The sequence below is a fragment of the Mustela nigripes genome, chromosome 1, assembly GCF_022355385.1.
Source record: "Mustela nigripes isolate SB6536 chromosome 1, MUSNIG.SB6536, whole genome shotgun sequence".
Classification (NCBI taxonomy): Eukaryota; Metazoa; Chordata; class Mammalia; order Carnivora; family Mustelidae; genus Mustela; species Mustela nigripes.
The window spans coordinates 614,199-630,424 of record NC_081557.1 but is presented as its reverse complement, the minus strand read 5'-3'; the positions used below and the strand labels follow the sequence as shown (position 1 = coordinate 630,424).

Below are 16,226 nucleotides of genomic sequence, written 5' to 3'. Positions count from 1 at the left end.
ACGCCCACAACACCCATCACGTCCAACCCAGGCCTCGTGCGGCACCGGCAGACCCGCAGCGAATTCCCAGACTGCAGGGGGTTGTAAAGAAAGATCAAGAAAAGGGGGGCGCCTGGGTGGCTCAGTGGGTTAAGCCGCTGCCTTCGGCTCAGGTCATGATCTCAGGGTCCTGGGATCGAGTCCCGCATCGGGCTCTCTGCTCAGCAGGGAGCCTGCTTCCTCCTCTCTCTCTCTCTGCCTGCCTCTCTGTCTACTTGTGATCTCTCTCTGTCAAATAAATAAATAAAATCTTTAAAAAAAAAAAAAAAAAAAAAAAGAAAAGAAAAGGGGCGCCTGGGGGGCTCAGTCAGTTAAGGGTCTGCCATTGGCTCGGGTCATGATCCCAGGGTCCTGGGACTGAGCCCTGCGGTCAGGCTCCCTGCTCCGCGGGGAGCCTGCTCTCCCTCTGCCACTCGCCCTGCTCGTGTTCCAGCTCTGTCTCTCTCTCTGTCAAAGAAACAAATAAAATCTCAAAAAAAAAAAAAAAAAGAAGAAGAAGAAGAAGAAGAGGGAGGGGCGCCTGGGTGGCTCAGTGGGTTGAGCCTCTGCCTTCGGCTCAGGTCGTGATCCCAGGGTCTTGGAATTAAGCCCCGCATCGGGCTCCCTGCTCAGTGGGGAGCAGCAGGGAGCCTGCCTCTCCACCTGCTTGTGATCTCTGTCTGTCAAATGAGTAAGTAAAATCTTTAAAAAGAAAGAAAAAAAGAAGGAAAGAACTAGAAAACAAATGGCCACCTTGGGGCGCCTGGGTGGCTCAGCTGGTTAACCTCTGCCTTCGGCTCAGGTCAGTGATCCCAGGGACCTGGGATCGAGCCCCGCATCGGGCTCTCTGCTCAGCGCGGAGCCTGCTTCCCCCTCCGCCCCCTGCTCCCCAGCTCGTGCTCTCCCTCTCTCTGGCAAGTAAGTAAATAAAATATTTCAAATAAAAAAAAGAAAGAAGAAATGGCCACCTCACCAGAAGAGTGTCCCATGGGGAAAGAGCCCCTTCCATCGGCAGGACGGCTTCCTGGAGAGGGAGGCCCTGGAGCCACCTCACCAGTCTTCTCTGCCGGCCCCACCCCAGCCCTGCGCCCCTTCAGCAACACTCACGATCTGCTTCTCCGTGTATCTGTTGGAGCTCAGCAGGTTCACGGCCTCCATGTGCCCAAAGTCAATGTCATGGCCCAGCAGAAAGATGAAGAGCAACTTGCAGACGTATTTTTTTTTACTATAGCCATCGAGAGCCTTGTCGCCTACGGAACAGGTGGGGAGGGCGGGGAGAGCAGGGAAGTCCTCAGCCAGAGCCAGACAGCAGAGGGCGCGGGGGCTGCCCCAGAGAGGCAGGCGCCTGCCACACGCACGGCACAGTGCTGAGTGCCAGTGATGTTTCTAGACCGGACGGTGCGCGTCAGAACCCAAAACAGAAGCCGGAATCTCTGGCAGCAAGAGCTCCCTCCCAAGACAGCCCGGGGCGGGGCAGGCCAGGCCCCGGGGGGCCTCCCTCCGGCCTAACAGAGCCCCAACTTATACGTAAAAGTCAGTCTTTCAAATAAGTTTATTAACATAGGCAGGTAAGCAGTGCTCTAGGTGACCCCCGTTTCACTTCAGTTTTAGGACAAATCACCCACCCACGGAAATCACACAAGAGCAGCGGGGCGGGGAGGGTCGCCTGCATGGCTCGGTCCCTCGAGCGTCTGACTATTGGTTTGGCTCAGATCGTGATCTCAAGGGACGTGATCCCAGGGCCAGGGGACTGAGCCCCATGCCAGGCTCTGCACTCAGCCTGTCCCTGTCCGTCTGCCCTCTGCTCCACCCCCCAATGCCCAAGCTTGTTCTTTCTCTCTAAAATAAATAAAATCTTAAAAAAAAAAAAAAAAAAAAAAAGAGCTCTGCAGACCTCTCCATCATGGCTGTCTCGGCAGAAAGCCTCCGAGGGACACGGCTGCCCGATGGGCCTCCCACAGTTTGCAGTGAGGACAGGAGGAGCTCCGAGGCCCCTCCGAGGCCCCACCCTGCCCGTAACGTGCACCCAGCCCCTCGGTGCGACCGGGTGCCCACGCCGGCATCCGGATTCCCTGTGCAGGCCCAGGACACTCAGCTGCCTGAGGACAGTGTCCCCCTCTGCGCTCCTGACAGCCTGGCCCCGGCCAGGCCAAACCAGCGACCTTCTCTGCTCTCCAGGGAGGGACCCCCTTGCTCCAAGGAGGGGCCTCCAACTCTGTCCTCCGGGGGACTCTCCTCCAGCCCAAGGGGCCACACTCCCTCCTGCGTCACCTTGAGGAGAGCTCAGGACTTCCCCCAGGTGACCGTCCCTCTAACCCACTGTGGTTCCACTCTCCTCACCAGACCGGACTAGGGGTCCTCCAAATGTTGGTTTTAGCACGGGCGAGAACCGCCTCTAGGCCAGGACTTTCTCACCCCGAAATCGCACTCTCCTGCCGGAAAGGGCGCAGCCCGCGGCCCGGACCAGAGGACAGAGGCGGCGGGAAAGCCGGCCACGCACCGCACCGCGTCTGACTGAGGCTCAGGGTCCAGTCTGCGCCCCTGGGGCCCCCCAGCTTCTCTACAGCCTCCTCCCCAGGGGCCAACACGGAGCTGAAGCAGGACCGCGGAGCCGGCGGCAACCCGGGCGCCGGGCCAAGGGCAGGCGAGTCCAGGGGCGGTGGGGAGTGGCCGGCCGCGCGCGCATGCGCGCGCACACACACACACACACACACACACACGCACGCGCGCGCACACACACACACACACGCACGCACGCACGCACGCACGCACGCAGCGAGAGCGCCCCCTGGTGGCACCGTGGCCCTCAGAGACCCCCTTCAGGGCTCTTTCCGCAGGACCTTTCCAGAAACAGCGACGCTCCGTGGCCTGTGACGGCCTGTGGCTGCCGGGGGCTGAGGAAGGCGGCTGAGAGCCACGGGACGCAGGCAAACCCTCGCCGTGCTGGAAACGATCTGCCCGCGCGTGCCGGCGGCGGCAGGAATACACGTAGCTTCCAGAATCCGAAGTGCACATTGAGGACATTGTATTGTGCGTGAAGGTCTCGTGAAGCCGACGGTCGAGCGCACCGGGGAGATGAGCACAGGCGATGCCAGACCCGCGCCGAGCCCCTGGCACGCTGCAGCCTCACCGTGAGCGTCACGCTCCCCACGGAAAGCCGTGGTTAGTTCAGTCCCGCCACACCCACAGTAACCTGAGGTCTTTGTGGGCACTTCTTTATTCACACGTGCACCCCTAGAACTTAGGGGCCACCCAGCGGCCACTCCGGTAGCGTCTACCATCTGGTAGACTGCAGCCGAGCAGAGACGCGCCATCATCGTGTCCTTGTCAACGCTAAGTCAGCAGCCGTTTTCCAGTGGGTTCAAGACAGCACGCCGGCTCCCAGCACAGAACTACCCCATTCCACCCCAAAACTCAGGGGCTTAGGTGACAAGCGCCAACTTCTTGCTAATGAGCATCAGCAGGGGCGGCCTCCAGTCAGCGCAGATCTAGGCCCGTGCAGATGCCTCCCTTCTCTTCGCACAGCAGCCCCAAAGCACGTTCTTCTCAAGGAGGCGACGGGAAGACCCCCAAGGGGCGAGTGGCCACGAGCTTAGGTTTGGAAGTGGCGCACAGACACTGTCTACAGCCCGTGGGCCATGTCACACGCCCAAGCCCCACACCTTTCCCCTGCGGCAGAGCTCCCCGGTGAAGCCATCGGCCTCCAGCTCTCTTGAAGACAAGGTTTGGGATCAGAGATGCAACTTCCTAGTGTTCCTGGGACAGTCACGTTTCATCACCTTTTGTTTGCTGGCAAGTGCTTCATTGCACACGTATTCCTAACTCCCCAAGGAGGTCTCCTGCACAAAGATCGCCTCCGTTTCCGTGCGCATCTGCCACTCCTTCCCTCTCTTCCGCCCCTCCGGCCTGTCCTCCGGGACTATTTGCTTCCGGCCCGAAACACATCCTCCAGAATTTCGTGGGCTCCATTTTTGTCTGAAAAAGGTCCGTTTCAGCTTCATTCTTAGAAGACACGCTGGCAGGGCACAGCCTCCAGCTGGTTGGTGAGCACGCGGCCGTCGGGCAGTCCGCCATGCGCACCACTGCCTGGCAGCACAGGGCACCCCCCGCCTAGCTACTGCCCGGACCACCCGACGCTGCGCGCCTGCAATCCCACAGTAACGTGTCTACGCACACGTTTCACTGCAGTACGGTAAATTTTATGCATTTTTTAAAAGATACACAAATTTATTAAAATATTGAAAATATCTAACAATATTTTGAAGTCAGAAAAATAAACTGTCAATGCATAAAATCTAGAAAGGCAGAATTAGGAATTGGATTTCAAAGGATTCAGGAGAAACAAATGACGGCGGCAAAGCCTCACCGGTGCTGGCCTGAGGGCTTCCTCCATCCTCGTCAAGGGGACCGCAGACCCTCGCTCCTCACACACACGACTTCCCACGATCTTAAAGCTGTACACCCCCCTTTCCTCCTGGGACACCAATGACGCCTCCCAGACCCTCTCAGCGGCCCTTCTCTGCGGCCTCCGTCTGCCCCCGTCTGCGCCGCATCCGGGCTCCCGTACCTGGGACGGGTTTGGTTCTCGCCTGTCACTCAGAGCACGAACCCCGCCGCAAGCACGGGTGCTGTTTGAGACCCTGAGTCCTTCTTTCTGGTTACTGCAGGCCTCGGTTCTGGAAGGTCCGTCTGGTCCTACCACGATTCGCCACGTCCCCTTTCCCACCAGAAGTCTCCTGCTCAAAAGTTCAAGCACGCCTTTTCTTGAAAAATGGTAGACGGACTTCGGTACTGTGATCTGAAATCCGGTCTCAGACTCCCGGTAATTCCGCCTCTGCTTCTTGCTCGTGCTGTCGTGACGCGCCGGTCACGGCGACGACATACCGGACATGCTGCGTGAGAAGTCGGGTCTAGGATTCACGTGTGCCCTCCTGCAGGGGTCGTCTCCTCACCCGAAGCCGGTGTGAAGTCTGAGGTTCTGTGGGACACTCGGAGGCCCGAAGGCCCGCTGCACGTCCACGACAGTCCGCCCCTGCCCTGAGGGCCTTGCCTCTGAGAGTCTCAGTGTAACGTGGCAGACCCTCCCCTTCTGGGGGGGTTCCAGGCTTTGATCCTCTCCTGGAGCAGGACTGCCCACGGCCGCACGCTGCATCTGTACTGGGCGTGGTAGGACAGCGAGGAGCCTCCCTGACCTCTGCCCGCCAGACGGCAGCAGCGCACCGGCTCCCGGTGGTCACGGCAGCCTCCCGGTGTGGCCGTGTCCCCGGGGAGGCAACAGCACACTGAGAGGTAGCGCGCCTCAACCCTCACGGAGACCAAAATGTCTCGCGGCTCGCTCTTCGGGGTCAGCAGCCGCTCTCAAGGCACAAACAGCTCAGGGCTGTCCTCGCTTCTGTGGACACGACGTCTTCCTAGAGCAGCCTCGGGAAGCCCCCCCCTTTCTTCTTGTCACTCTGTTAGACTTTCAAAGTTCTGTGTACGATTGTGTCTTTCTGTTTTCCGCAGAAGACATGGCTGACGTCTGCACCGTCCGGCAAGGTGGCTTCCGGCCACACACGGCTGCTGAGCCCCCGAAGCGTGGCCGGTCTGAACCGAGTGTGCTCTGAGCATAACCAGAGTCCAAAGACTCGCATGGAAAACATGTAGGATACCTCTTTATAGGAAGAGAGACCTTTTTCTGTTGACCACACACTGCAACAACATTTTAGGCATACTAGACTGAGTAAATTAAAAGTAGGTTTCTTTAAGTTTTGGTTTTTTGTTTTTTAGTAACGTCTGCACCCAGCGTGGGGCACAAACACACAGCCCCACGTCAAGAGTCACGTGCTCTTCTGACCGAACCAGCGAGGTGCCCCCAGAATTAGTTCCATCTGCTTCTCTTTTAAATGTGGCTACTAGAAAACTGAGACGCACGCGTATGTCTCCGTTAGTGACGTGCACTCTGTTTCTCCCGGATGGCGCAGACCTGACTTTGCTCATCGGCCCTAACTGCAGCACACGCCCCGGGGTGCGCGCTCCTGAAGACCAAGGTCGGTCTTCTCGTCTCTGTCACCGGTCAGGACACACACATGCAGCAATGCCAACTGCTCCACAGAGAAGAGGGAAGCTCTTTCCCATCTAGGACAGCTTGGCTCAGGCAGGCACCAAGACAGAAGAAACAACAGATGCCTTGTTCGCTCCCAAAACATTTACACCAAGAATCTGAAGGCTGACCATCCGAAGGGCCGTGAACTCTTTCTCAATGACAACACGATTAACGCCTATTAGGCATTCACTTTCTATGCAGCGATTTTTACGGATCTCCAAACGTAGATGTAGCCTGTGCAGCGGACGCGGACCCTCCTTCAGTTAAGGACCGGAGCTGCGGAGTGTGGTTAGCGGCAGGGTCGGTCCTGTCCGGGGCTGCCTTCCTCGGCTTCGAGCCACAGCTGAGCAAGCGGATGCAACAAGCGCCCAGCCGATCCCACCCAATGCAGGCGCCTCTCACAGCAAGCTGCACCACGAAGCTCGCGAACAGGCCAGCGGCTCCACGGGCTCCTCCGCCTGCCTCCAGCCCTCTCCCTCCCTCAGTTCTCACGGGCCCTCCTCTCTCCGAAATCCTGTGTCCTCCAAGCCCACCTCAGCACCTGCTTCACAGAGAACCGGCCCGAGAAGGTCATCAACACCACACGTCGCAGCTGAGCAGACACAGGGTACGTGACGCGACCAGCATCGGAGCAGGAAGACATCTGCAGGCGGGCAGAGCGCCCTCACTCTGGACCACCACGTGCTGGCCCTTGGAGAGACAATGAAAGCCACAAGTCCTCCCCCGAGAAGACCCACAGACGGCAAACGAGCGCACAACACACGCCATCAGGGAAACGCAGATTAAAACGAAAGTGAGACCCACTCCCCCCAATAAATACATAAATAAAATCCTCACAACAGTCGTGCGCTCCCTGTGCGCACCTGCCGGGACGGCCCAAAGCCAGCCCACGGGCGGCACCAGAGACCGGCTCATCTGTGTGGCTGGTGGGACGCACGGTGGAGCGGCCACCCTGGGAGACCGTCTGCCGGCTTCTCACCCAAGGACACGCACTGTCACCGCGCGATCCGGCGGTCACGCCCCCTGGTCTCCACCGAAGGGGCCGGGAGCTGACGTCCACACAAAACCCGCCCGGGCGTGCTCGCGGCAGCTTTGTCTACAGCTCGTGCCGCGACTTCCGTAACCGACCCAGCTTGGAAGCCGCCGAGGTGTCCTTCAGCAGGTGGCCAGGCTGACCCTGGCCTGTGCATCCGTGACAAAGAGAAAGGAGCCGTGAAGCCGTGGGAAGGAGCTTGCGGGCACCTGACGGCGGGGAGGAGGCCGGTCTGAAAGGCGGCGTCCTGAGCTTCCGGGAAAGGCAAAACTACGGAGACGGTAAAAGACGAGTGGCGGCCAGGGTTTGAGGGGAAGGAACGGAGGAACAGGCAGAGCACAAAAGATTTTCAGGGCAGTGAAAGCACCTGCCTGACGCCATGATGGTGGTTACATACCATCACCCCTTCATGCAGAACCACAGAACACACACCGCGAGTCAGCTGTGGACTCTGGGTCTAGCGGTGCACGGGTGGCTCGGGTCATGATCCCAGGGTTCTGGGATCCAGCCCCGTGTCAGGCTGCCTGCTCAGTGGGGAGTCTGCTTCTCCCTCTCCCCCTGCTTGTGTTCCCTCTCTCTCTGACAAATAAATAAATAAAATCTAAAAAAAAAAAAAAAAAAAAAAAGAAGACAATGACAATGACGATGTGTCCATGTAGGTTCATCAGCTGCAGCAAATGCGCCAGCCCGGTGGGGTGTCGGTAACGGGGAGCATGTGGCGGCAGGGGCATGCGGCAAATTTCTGTACCTTCTTCTCAATTTCACAATGAATCTAAAGAAATAAAATCTTAACAAAAACAAATTTCTAGGGGCACCTGGGTGGCTCAGTGGGTTAATTCTCTGCCTTCAGCTCAGGTCATGATCTCAGGGTCCTGGGATCGAGCCCCGCATCTGCTCAGCAGGGATCCTGCTTCCTCCTCTCTCTCTGCCTGCCTCTCTGCCTACTTGTGATCTCAGTCTGTAAAATAAATAAATAAAATCTTTAAAAAAAAATTTTTTCTAAAAACATCTGAGCAATAAAAGTTACAGACCCCCAAAATGCATGCGCGCGCGCACACACACACGTATATTCCAATGTGTGCGTACATATATGCAAACGCAAACCTCACACACAGTTTCAGGAGTTTCAGGCCCAGTTAAAAATACGAAAACATGGAACAAGGCTGTCACGAGGAGGAGAAAAGACGAGGGTGCAGAAATTCCGAATAGAAGCCGCCCCCGAAGGACGGCCCGCGCTCCAGACACCCAGTCCACCTGCCCCTTCTGCAAGCCCAGCAAGTCTTCTGCCGTAAGAAAAGGACCGCGCCTGCAACACGGGAGTCATCTCTCGCACTGTGCGCCCAGGGGCATCCCAGATGCCTATCACGGATCTGTCGGAAGCAGGGGCACGTACCGTGACTGGATAGGTGCCCGGGCGGCAGCCAGTCGACAGCAATGCAGAGGACCCACAACCCTGGCCGCGCCACCTGCCGTGGGCCTGTCCCGCCGCCTGCCAGTCCAGAGACATTCCAGGGTCCAGGCTCTGGATCCAGACCTTCAGAGCCCTCCACGTGTACGGAGTGGATGTGAGTGTGAGTGTGAGTGTGTACAGCCGCAAGCATGGCAGTGTGCCTGCGGGCACGGACTGGAGGAGGGGTGCGCTGCTGGGTCCCCCAGGGCCCTGAAGACCGTCATTGGCTAAGAAAGCCGTGAACATGCTTGCTTCTCCTCAGAGCCAGTGTCCCAACACTCTGGGCAAGGGCAAGGCTGCCTCACCTGCACTTGCCTGTTGGACCTGGACTGCCCTCCCTCCTCCCCTGACTTCCAAGGCCTGTGGGCTGAGATTCCAAGCCACGTCCTGTAGCCAGAACAACCCCTTTGCAAGTTCAATTACTTTTGTAGCAGAGGGGGGCTAGGTCGGGGAGCGCTGTCAGCCACAAGCCCTGAAATAAAGCAGCGGATGAAAGAAAAAAAAAAGGAAAAGAAAACAATACTTTCCCGAGCACTCAACACAGAAATACCCAACTCCACTGGTTTCTGCATCACTTAATGACACAGGATATCCATTCTCGAGTCCTGAAAAGCCATCCATTCCTAGAAATTCCACCTGCCACCCACCCCTCCAGCTCTTGGACTCAGGCCTAGCCCTCTCCTCCACTTGCTAATTCCGGGCTGCGCGAACGCTTGAACCGGATCTCAAACCCAGAAAAAGCAAAGGCTTCCAACCAAGGCTCTCCAGTCAAGACTAAAATCCTATGCCTGACAGTTCTTCAAAATGGGGGTCTTTTCTCAGGGAAAGTGGCGGTCTACTGAGAGGGTGAGGTCACGTCCACTCCTCATCCACAAAGCCAAACGGGCTTCCGTATGGGAGCTGCTGATTACCTGCACCCCAAACCCCCGAGCAGCCTCCGGTGGCGCCTCTCTTTGAGACCTCCACCTGAACCGGGTCAGGGACAAGGCTGTGTCCAGCGAGGGGCCGCCCGACCTGGTCAATTCCACATGAGCTGTCTACGTCAACAGCAACCAACGGCTTGACTTCAAACACATCTTACTCCTGCGGCCCGGGCTGGCCCAGTCAGCTGACCGTCGGACCCTTTGATCTCACTCAGGTCCTGATCTCAGGGCTGCACCGCCCAGCATCGGGCTCCGCACTCAGCAGGGAATCTGCGTGACAGTCTCCCTCTCCCTCTGCCCCTCACACTCACTCACTCACTCACTTTCTGTCTCATAAATAAAAAACTAAAATCTTTTAAGCAGATTTCTTTTTTTTTTAAAGACTTTATTTGGGGCGCCTGGGTGGCTCAGTGGGTTAAAGCCTCTGCCTTCGGCGCAGGTCATGATCCCAGAGTCCTGGGATCGAGCCCCGCATCGGGCTCTCTGCTCAGCCGGGAGGCTGCTTCCTCCTCTCTCTCTCTGCCTGCCTCTCTGCCTACTTGTGATTTCCGTCAGTCAAATAAGTAAATAAAATCTTGAAAAAAAAAAAAAGCCCTTTTTATGAAAAAGATTGAACATACTTACCTTTAAATTTTGATCTAATGTTTGCCAGTTCCTTGTTTATTCTCTTTATTTCTGCTTCTTTACTTTTACCTAAAAAAAGAGAACACAAATGCATTTTTACTTTAACTGATTTCTATGCAAACATCTGTCCCCTGACAAGACCAACACGTCAGAATCAAAGGCAGAACCACTGCTTCTAGGAGGCAAGGAAAGAAGCAATCTCCCAGCAGCCGAAACCAGCAGGGAAGTGCTTGGGACAGAAGCTGGGGCCTCACACAGGGCCCCCGGGTCAAAACAGGGCAAGTCTGTAAAAGCACCACACAGGAAAGCAGCCACAGCAGGACAGGACAGGAGGGCTCTACAGCGCCATTTTCAATCCTACCTTTTGCCACAGTTCTGGAACCGAGAGTACTCAAACACCTGCTAAACACTTTCCACAGTGAGTCATTATCAGCTGAAAGTTTATTCCTAAAATTGACTGTTACAGCCACAGGCAATTTTTAAAAGTATGAAGTTTTAACTATAATATGCTTCTAATTTTCTCTACGAAATGCACCAACCTACGAAGTCTGGTAAATCCACTTCTACCATCTGGGATGAGATCTGGAAGTTTCCCGCACCACGTGTAAAGGAGACGGAGAGCACGCCACATGCCTGACAGCACCAGACGCTGCACCGGACCCAACCCCACAACGTCTGCGCGTGGCGCGTGTCCGAGGAAGAACGGCCATCAGGCCACGCTCGGGTTCACTCCACCGTGGCCAAGTGTGGAAAGGGAGGCCTAGAGAGCGTGGGAGACCTTCTAGGGCTACACAGGTGACAAGTACTGTAAAAGTCCAAGAAAGGATTCCTCCCACGGGACACAGAGAGTTGGAGACGAGAGCACATCTCCGTAAACCCCCGACTGCGTGGGAGCAGGACGAGGTTCCCTCTGGAGCACCGTCTCCGGGCTAGTCCTTGCACTGCCACTGCATTCGCAGGGGGAGCAAAGGCCTCCAGAGCAGCCCCCCCGAGCACCGCCAGCCCCACGCGCTCTACACCTGTCCAGACACAGGGCGCATCCGTGTCCTCCAGAAACGCTCTCCACATGCTCAGCCCTCGTGGAACTTACGTCACCTCCTCCAGCAAAGCGACCTCCTCCTGTCCGGGACACTCCCAGAACATCATTCTTCTTTTACTACCAACTCGCTAAAACACAGGGCCCTAGAAAGCCCCGGCAGAGCAGCTGGTCAGGACAGGGCCATGTGGCCGGCTCACTCACCAGGCGCCATCTGAGTGCCAAGAGGTAGGTTAAAACGACACTTCCTGGGGCACCTGGGTGCCTCAGTGGGTTGAGCCTACGACTTTGGCTCAGGTCATGATCTCAGGGTCCTGGGATCGAGCCCCGCATCAGGCTCTCTGCTCGGTGGGAAGCCTGCTTTCTCCTCTCTCTCTGCCTGCCTCTCTGCCTACTTGTGATCTCTCTGTGTCAAATAAATAAATAAAATCTTTAAAAAAAAAAAAAAACGACACTTCCTGCGCTTGGGGAGTCACTGTTCCAGGCAGGGGGAGGGCAGGAGACCTTTAACAGAACACGCATGGCGGCCGGCTCTGGGGAGCGAGGGGTGCAGGCAGGCACCGGCACTGGCCCTGATGTCACGCAGGCCAGAGCTGGTCGCGGGAGTAACAGAAGGAGCAGCCAAAGGCTCCCTGAAGGGTCGGGGAAGGGACAGGGAACAGGTGAGAGCAGTGGGCTTTAACGGCCCAGGGCGGCAGGTCAAGGGCCACCTGTTTCTTACACAGGGTTATCTCTGCCAAACCCCGCTTTCCCGACCTGGAGCAGGTGGCCATGGCCACAGCGCCCCGGCGGCCCCTGCTGACGACAGGCAGCTTGACCCACGGCAAACCGCTGTGCAGGCGTGTGCGGCCGAGCGTGCCTGTGTGCGAGCGCGGATGTGTGTCTGGGTGTGAGCGTGCACCCGCGAGTGCGCACCCGTGACCCCTCGTGCACGCGCGCTTCTCACCGGCGTACAGGAATCCACTTCCGCCCGGCCGCACCTACGCGGCCCTACAGGGCTGGAGAGCCGGAGGGGCAGGAACCTGTGCTGCGCAGCCGTAAGGGGTCGGTCCGGAGCGGAGCTCGGGGTTAGAAGTGACGCTAAATGAGCAGGACCAGCTGTCGTAGGAGCCACAGGTCTTAGCCGGGACTGGAAAGCGTTAAATCAAACTAGAAGCGCGTGAAGCGAGAGGCGTTACCACCAGGACAGACGGAAAAACACAAGCGAGCCAGGCGGCGGCTGCAGAACACAACCGAGGGGGCGGCGGCCTCGCACCAGAGCTTCCTCACAGCGGCCGCTTCCCAGCAAACACACGACCACGCGCTGCTGTCCCGCCACGGCCGGCGGCGAGGCGTCCCTGGACAGGGGCACGGGCATGGGCGCACACGCGGGGGGCCGGAGAGCCAGCGCGCAAGGCCCGACTCGCTGCTCGGGGGCAGCTGCCGTCACCCGGCAGCGCACTCCCTCCCCGGGAAAACCCCCAAGGCCACAGGCCTCCGCGCAGCTCGTCGGCCGAGGTCGGAGAGAGGAGAGCGGCCGGCCCGCCGGACCGGAGGGAGGGAGGCCCGAAGCGGACCGGCGCGAGCTCCGAAGGTTGAGCCTGGGGCCCAGGGGAGCTGAGCCGCCGCCCGCCGCGCGCACACCGGGGCCTGCTCCGAGTCCCGCCGAGCAGCAGACGAGCGGAGGGTCGGGGAAGGCCCCGGGAAGCAGGGCAAGCCCAGAACCTGCGAAAGCGGTCGCCGCGGCCGCAGCCGGGGAGCGCTGCAGAAAAGCCTCCCGCACCGACCCTGGCCCCCGCCATCCGCTCAGAAAACTGCCCTCACATACGCGTCAGCCACAGCCAGTACCGGGCTCACCTCCCACGGGAGCGGACGTCAGAGCAGAGGCCGCAGGAGCAGACCAGCAGCCCCAGGAACAAGGAAAGGGCCCCGGGAAGGCCCCCGGCCAGAAGCAAGCAAAAGCAGAGCCCTCTCCTTCAAAGCATGCGGAGAGACACGAAGAAAACACAGTCCACTAGAAAAATTCAGGCATCCGGGAACAGACGTCAAGTAAATCAGAAGTGCGCGCTCCGGAAACGAAGACGAGCGCGGCAGCGATGCGAGCACAGGTGACAGAGGTCTCGGCAGGAGAAGACGCGGACGCGCCCGGCACAGCAACGAAGGCCGCAACGAAGGACTCAAGACAAAAGTCGCGAACGCCGCGGCGGAGCGAGACCCACCCTGGGGCCAGCAGAGCCCCGAAGAGAAGGGCCAGCGCGGCAGCAGGGCAGACGGCAGCTGTCACCCCACGGCCTCCCCGAAACCTCCACACCTGTACCTGGGCGTCCTGACCCCAAATAACACGAACCGACACCTACTTTCATGACAGCGCCCGACTGCAAAGGGAAAGTCCTCTGAACACCGAAGAAGCGCAAGCAGCTCACGCGAGAAGGAAAATCGAAGACACTCGGAGTCTGGCCGAGCCCCGCCACAGAAGCAAACGTGACGGCCGAGCCCCGCGCAAGGAAACGTGCGACCGGGACTCTCCATCCAGCACAGCCAGCCCCCCCGCGCGCCCGGCGCAAACCTGACCGAGGGCGAGGGTCCAGAGCGCCATGGGCGTGCCGCAGGCCCCCCGCGACAGTCCATGGCAGCGAGCGGGCACCGAGGCTCCCGGGGACAGCCACGGAGCCGCACGGCAGTGAGGAAAGGGGAAAACACGCAGGCGGCGGCGCGAACGTGAGCGCGGCCGCGGCCGGGCGGGCCAGGAGCGGCACTGGGCCAGGTGGCCCGGTCACCACACTGACGGTGGCGGGCTCAGAGCCTGTCGTGCTGCAACAGCATGAAGGTCACTCACGAGCGATCAGGACATAGCCTACCCAGGCACCCCCAGCGTCCTCGAGATCCTGGGGCGGACGAGCTTCAGGAGAAAAGCCCGGCTGTCCCGACCTGAGCTAGAGTCGACAAGGGCCTCGTGAGGCATTTTCCCCTCGAGATGCGCACGTGTGTCCCCTCCAGCTGTCCTCACAGGAGGCTCAGAACAAGACGATGTCGGTGGCCGAGCGCACCCCCACCTCCAGGCTGTGCTCCGGGAGCACCATGTCACACTACAAGAAGCCAGGCTTCCCGGCAAAACTGCCGAACCCACGACTGGGCGAGGCCCACGGCAACCTGGACTTGACGAGGACTCTCAAAGCGCGCACACCACCAGGGCCACGTCGGGAACACTCGGCACCCAGCGGAGAGACGCCATGAGCCAAAGGGGGGACAGCCCAAGCTTCAAAAAGGATAAAAAGTGCCGTGGCCAAAATTCACAAGAACAATTAAATCCGTGAGTTCAAAATTTTATTTAAAAAAAAAGCACCTCATTAGCTGAGGATATTAAGGAACAAATTAACTTGGAAACTAGGCACTGGAAGAAAGAGCCAAGCAGCTGTCGTGCCTCTTCCACATGAAGCGCCCCCGGGCAGCCGCTCAGGAAGGGAAGGGGCTCTCGGTCCAAGCATCCCAACACGTCCATGGAAGGCACGGGCCGACCACCATCGGGCGTCCTCCCAAAGGACTGCCTGGGACAGAGCAGGGAGGCGCACAGCGGCTAGGTCACGGGCGTCAGCAGACACAGCACGGGCCCCCCGGAACGGCAGGGCAGCACCTCGAGTCTGGCCAAGGTGTCAGCTACATGTGATCTGGCCTCCGTCCCCAGCTGCCAGACGGCCAAGAGCACGGGGGACCCCACTAGGGGTTCCCAACGTAACGCCCCTTACGCGTCCTGGGTCTTCAACAGCCTGCTGTGAGGAAAAGGAACGCGGACGGAAATACTGAAGAACAGGAAATGTTTAGGAGCGCGCAAGACCGAAGCACAGCGTTCAGGGGCACCCGTGTGAGAGACCCGTGAGGGGTGCAGAGGTACCCAACGATGGCAGTAGATTTTGGGGAGGTGAATGGGAAAGGGCACGTGGAAGGGCCTCTGGGGCCATCACCCCGGTGGAAGTGACGAGGGTGTTCCCCTTAGCATAACTCGTGAACCTCCAGGCCCAGGTTTCCCGGGACGCCTCCTGTTTTCCTGCACAACGAAGAGAACAGAAGAGCAGACTGCCTAGTGAGGCAGTGGACCCACGTGCAGGGATGTTCACGCCGAAGCTGGACGCTGCCCTGCTGGGTCCTCGGGTGCATCTGACCACAGCTGCCCCTGCACGAAACCCGAGTCTCTTCCACGGGCGGAGGGGGCCATCCACGCCTCCAGCGCGGCCTGCGCACGAGGTCCCGCGCACTGTGCATCACGCTCCCGTAAGGGGGACCCACAGAGATTCTCTGGAACCCCTAGCCATGCCCTTCTCCCCCCACCCTGAGTGCTCTGCAGCCGCGTCCCCTCCCCCTCCCCCTTCCAACTAAGCAGTGAGGATGGCAGCCTCAAGACACCCCCGACCTCTCCGAACAGGGTGGGGTGCCCCTCACGCCTGCTGCCACAGTGACCTCAGTCTCCCAGGCACTTCCTGTCCCTGCCCCCACCCGATCCTCCCCCACCTCAACAGCCTTGCACAGGTGCGCGCGCGCACACACACACACACACACACAGGGCTGGCTGGCGACCAACAAAGACAAAGGAGGCTGGGCAGGATGAGTGGGGTTCCCTATCGAGGGGAGGAGCCCATCAGCCCACGCAGGGACTCCCAGCAAGAGGGGAACTCACAAGATGCTGCACAGACACCTCAGTGGAGGGCCCAGTGCGGGAGCCTCCCTGGGCTCAGGTTTAGGCCAGACCACCCAAATCACTGGGCTGGGCCCAGACTATGGCCCAGGGCCACCATCTCACGCAGAGACACCACCATGGAGGCCAAGGAGCACCAGCCCTCACAACACAGCCCACAGGTGGAGCCCTTAACTGGACACGGGGCGGCTCGGACTCCACTGACCAAGGCCATCCCCAAGCATCAACCCTGAAAACGCCAAAGGGGAATTGCACCTGCTGCACTGGGCTCGAACGTGCCGGTCTAAAGTAAGTTTTAAAGGAAATCTAGGGGCACCTGGATGGCGCAGAGGGTCAAGCCTCTGCCTTCGGCTCAGGTCATGATCTCAGGGTCCTGGGATCGAGCCCCGCA

The 16,226-nt window shown here is 59.0% G+C and overlaps 1 protein-coding gene and 1 pseudogene across 10 annotated transcripts in view; both read right to left on the bottom strand.

The window, feature by feature from the left end:
• AP2A2 (adaptor related protein complex 2 subunit alpha 2) overlaps nt 1–16,226 on the bottom strand; it is a 77,481-nt gene that overhangs the window by 31,703 nt on the left and 29,552 nt on the right. For 8 of the 10 annotated variants that reach the window (XR_009403968.1, XM_059398206.1, XM_059398170.1 and 5 more), the window contains 2 exons: nt 10,134–10,202; nt 1,126–1,268 (listed from right to left, as the gene is read on the bottom strand). Coding sequence is in view for 9 of the 10 variants with exons in the window: in XM_059398170.1 (XP_059254153.1) it covers nt 1,126–1,268; nt 10,134–10,202 (212 nt within the window). In the remaining variant the exon portion in view is untranslated. Of the gene's footprint in view, nt 1–1,125; nt 1,269–2,433; nt 2,628–10,133; nt 10,203–10,494; nt 10,594–16,226 lie in introns of those variants that run through there. The other 2 variants (XM_059398217.1, XM_059398190.1) reach the window with 2 other exon arrangements.
• LOC132009555 (U6atac minor spliceosomal RNA) lies at nt 4,358–4,455 on the bottom strand (annotated as a pseudogene).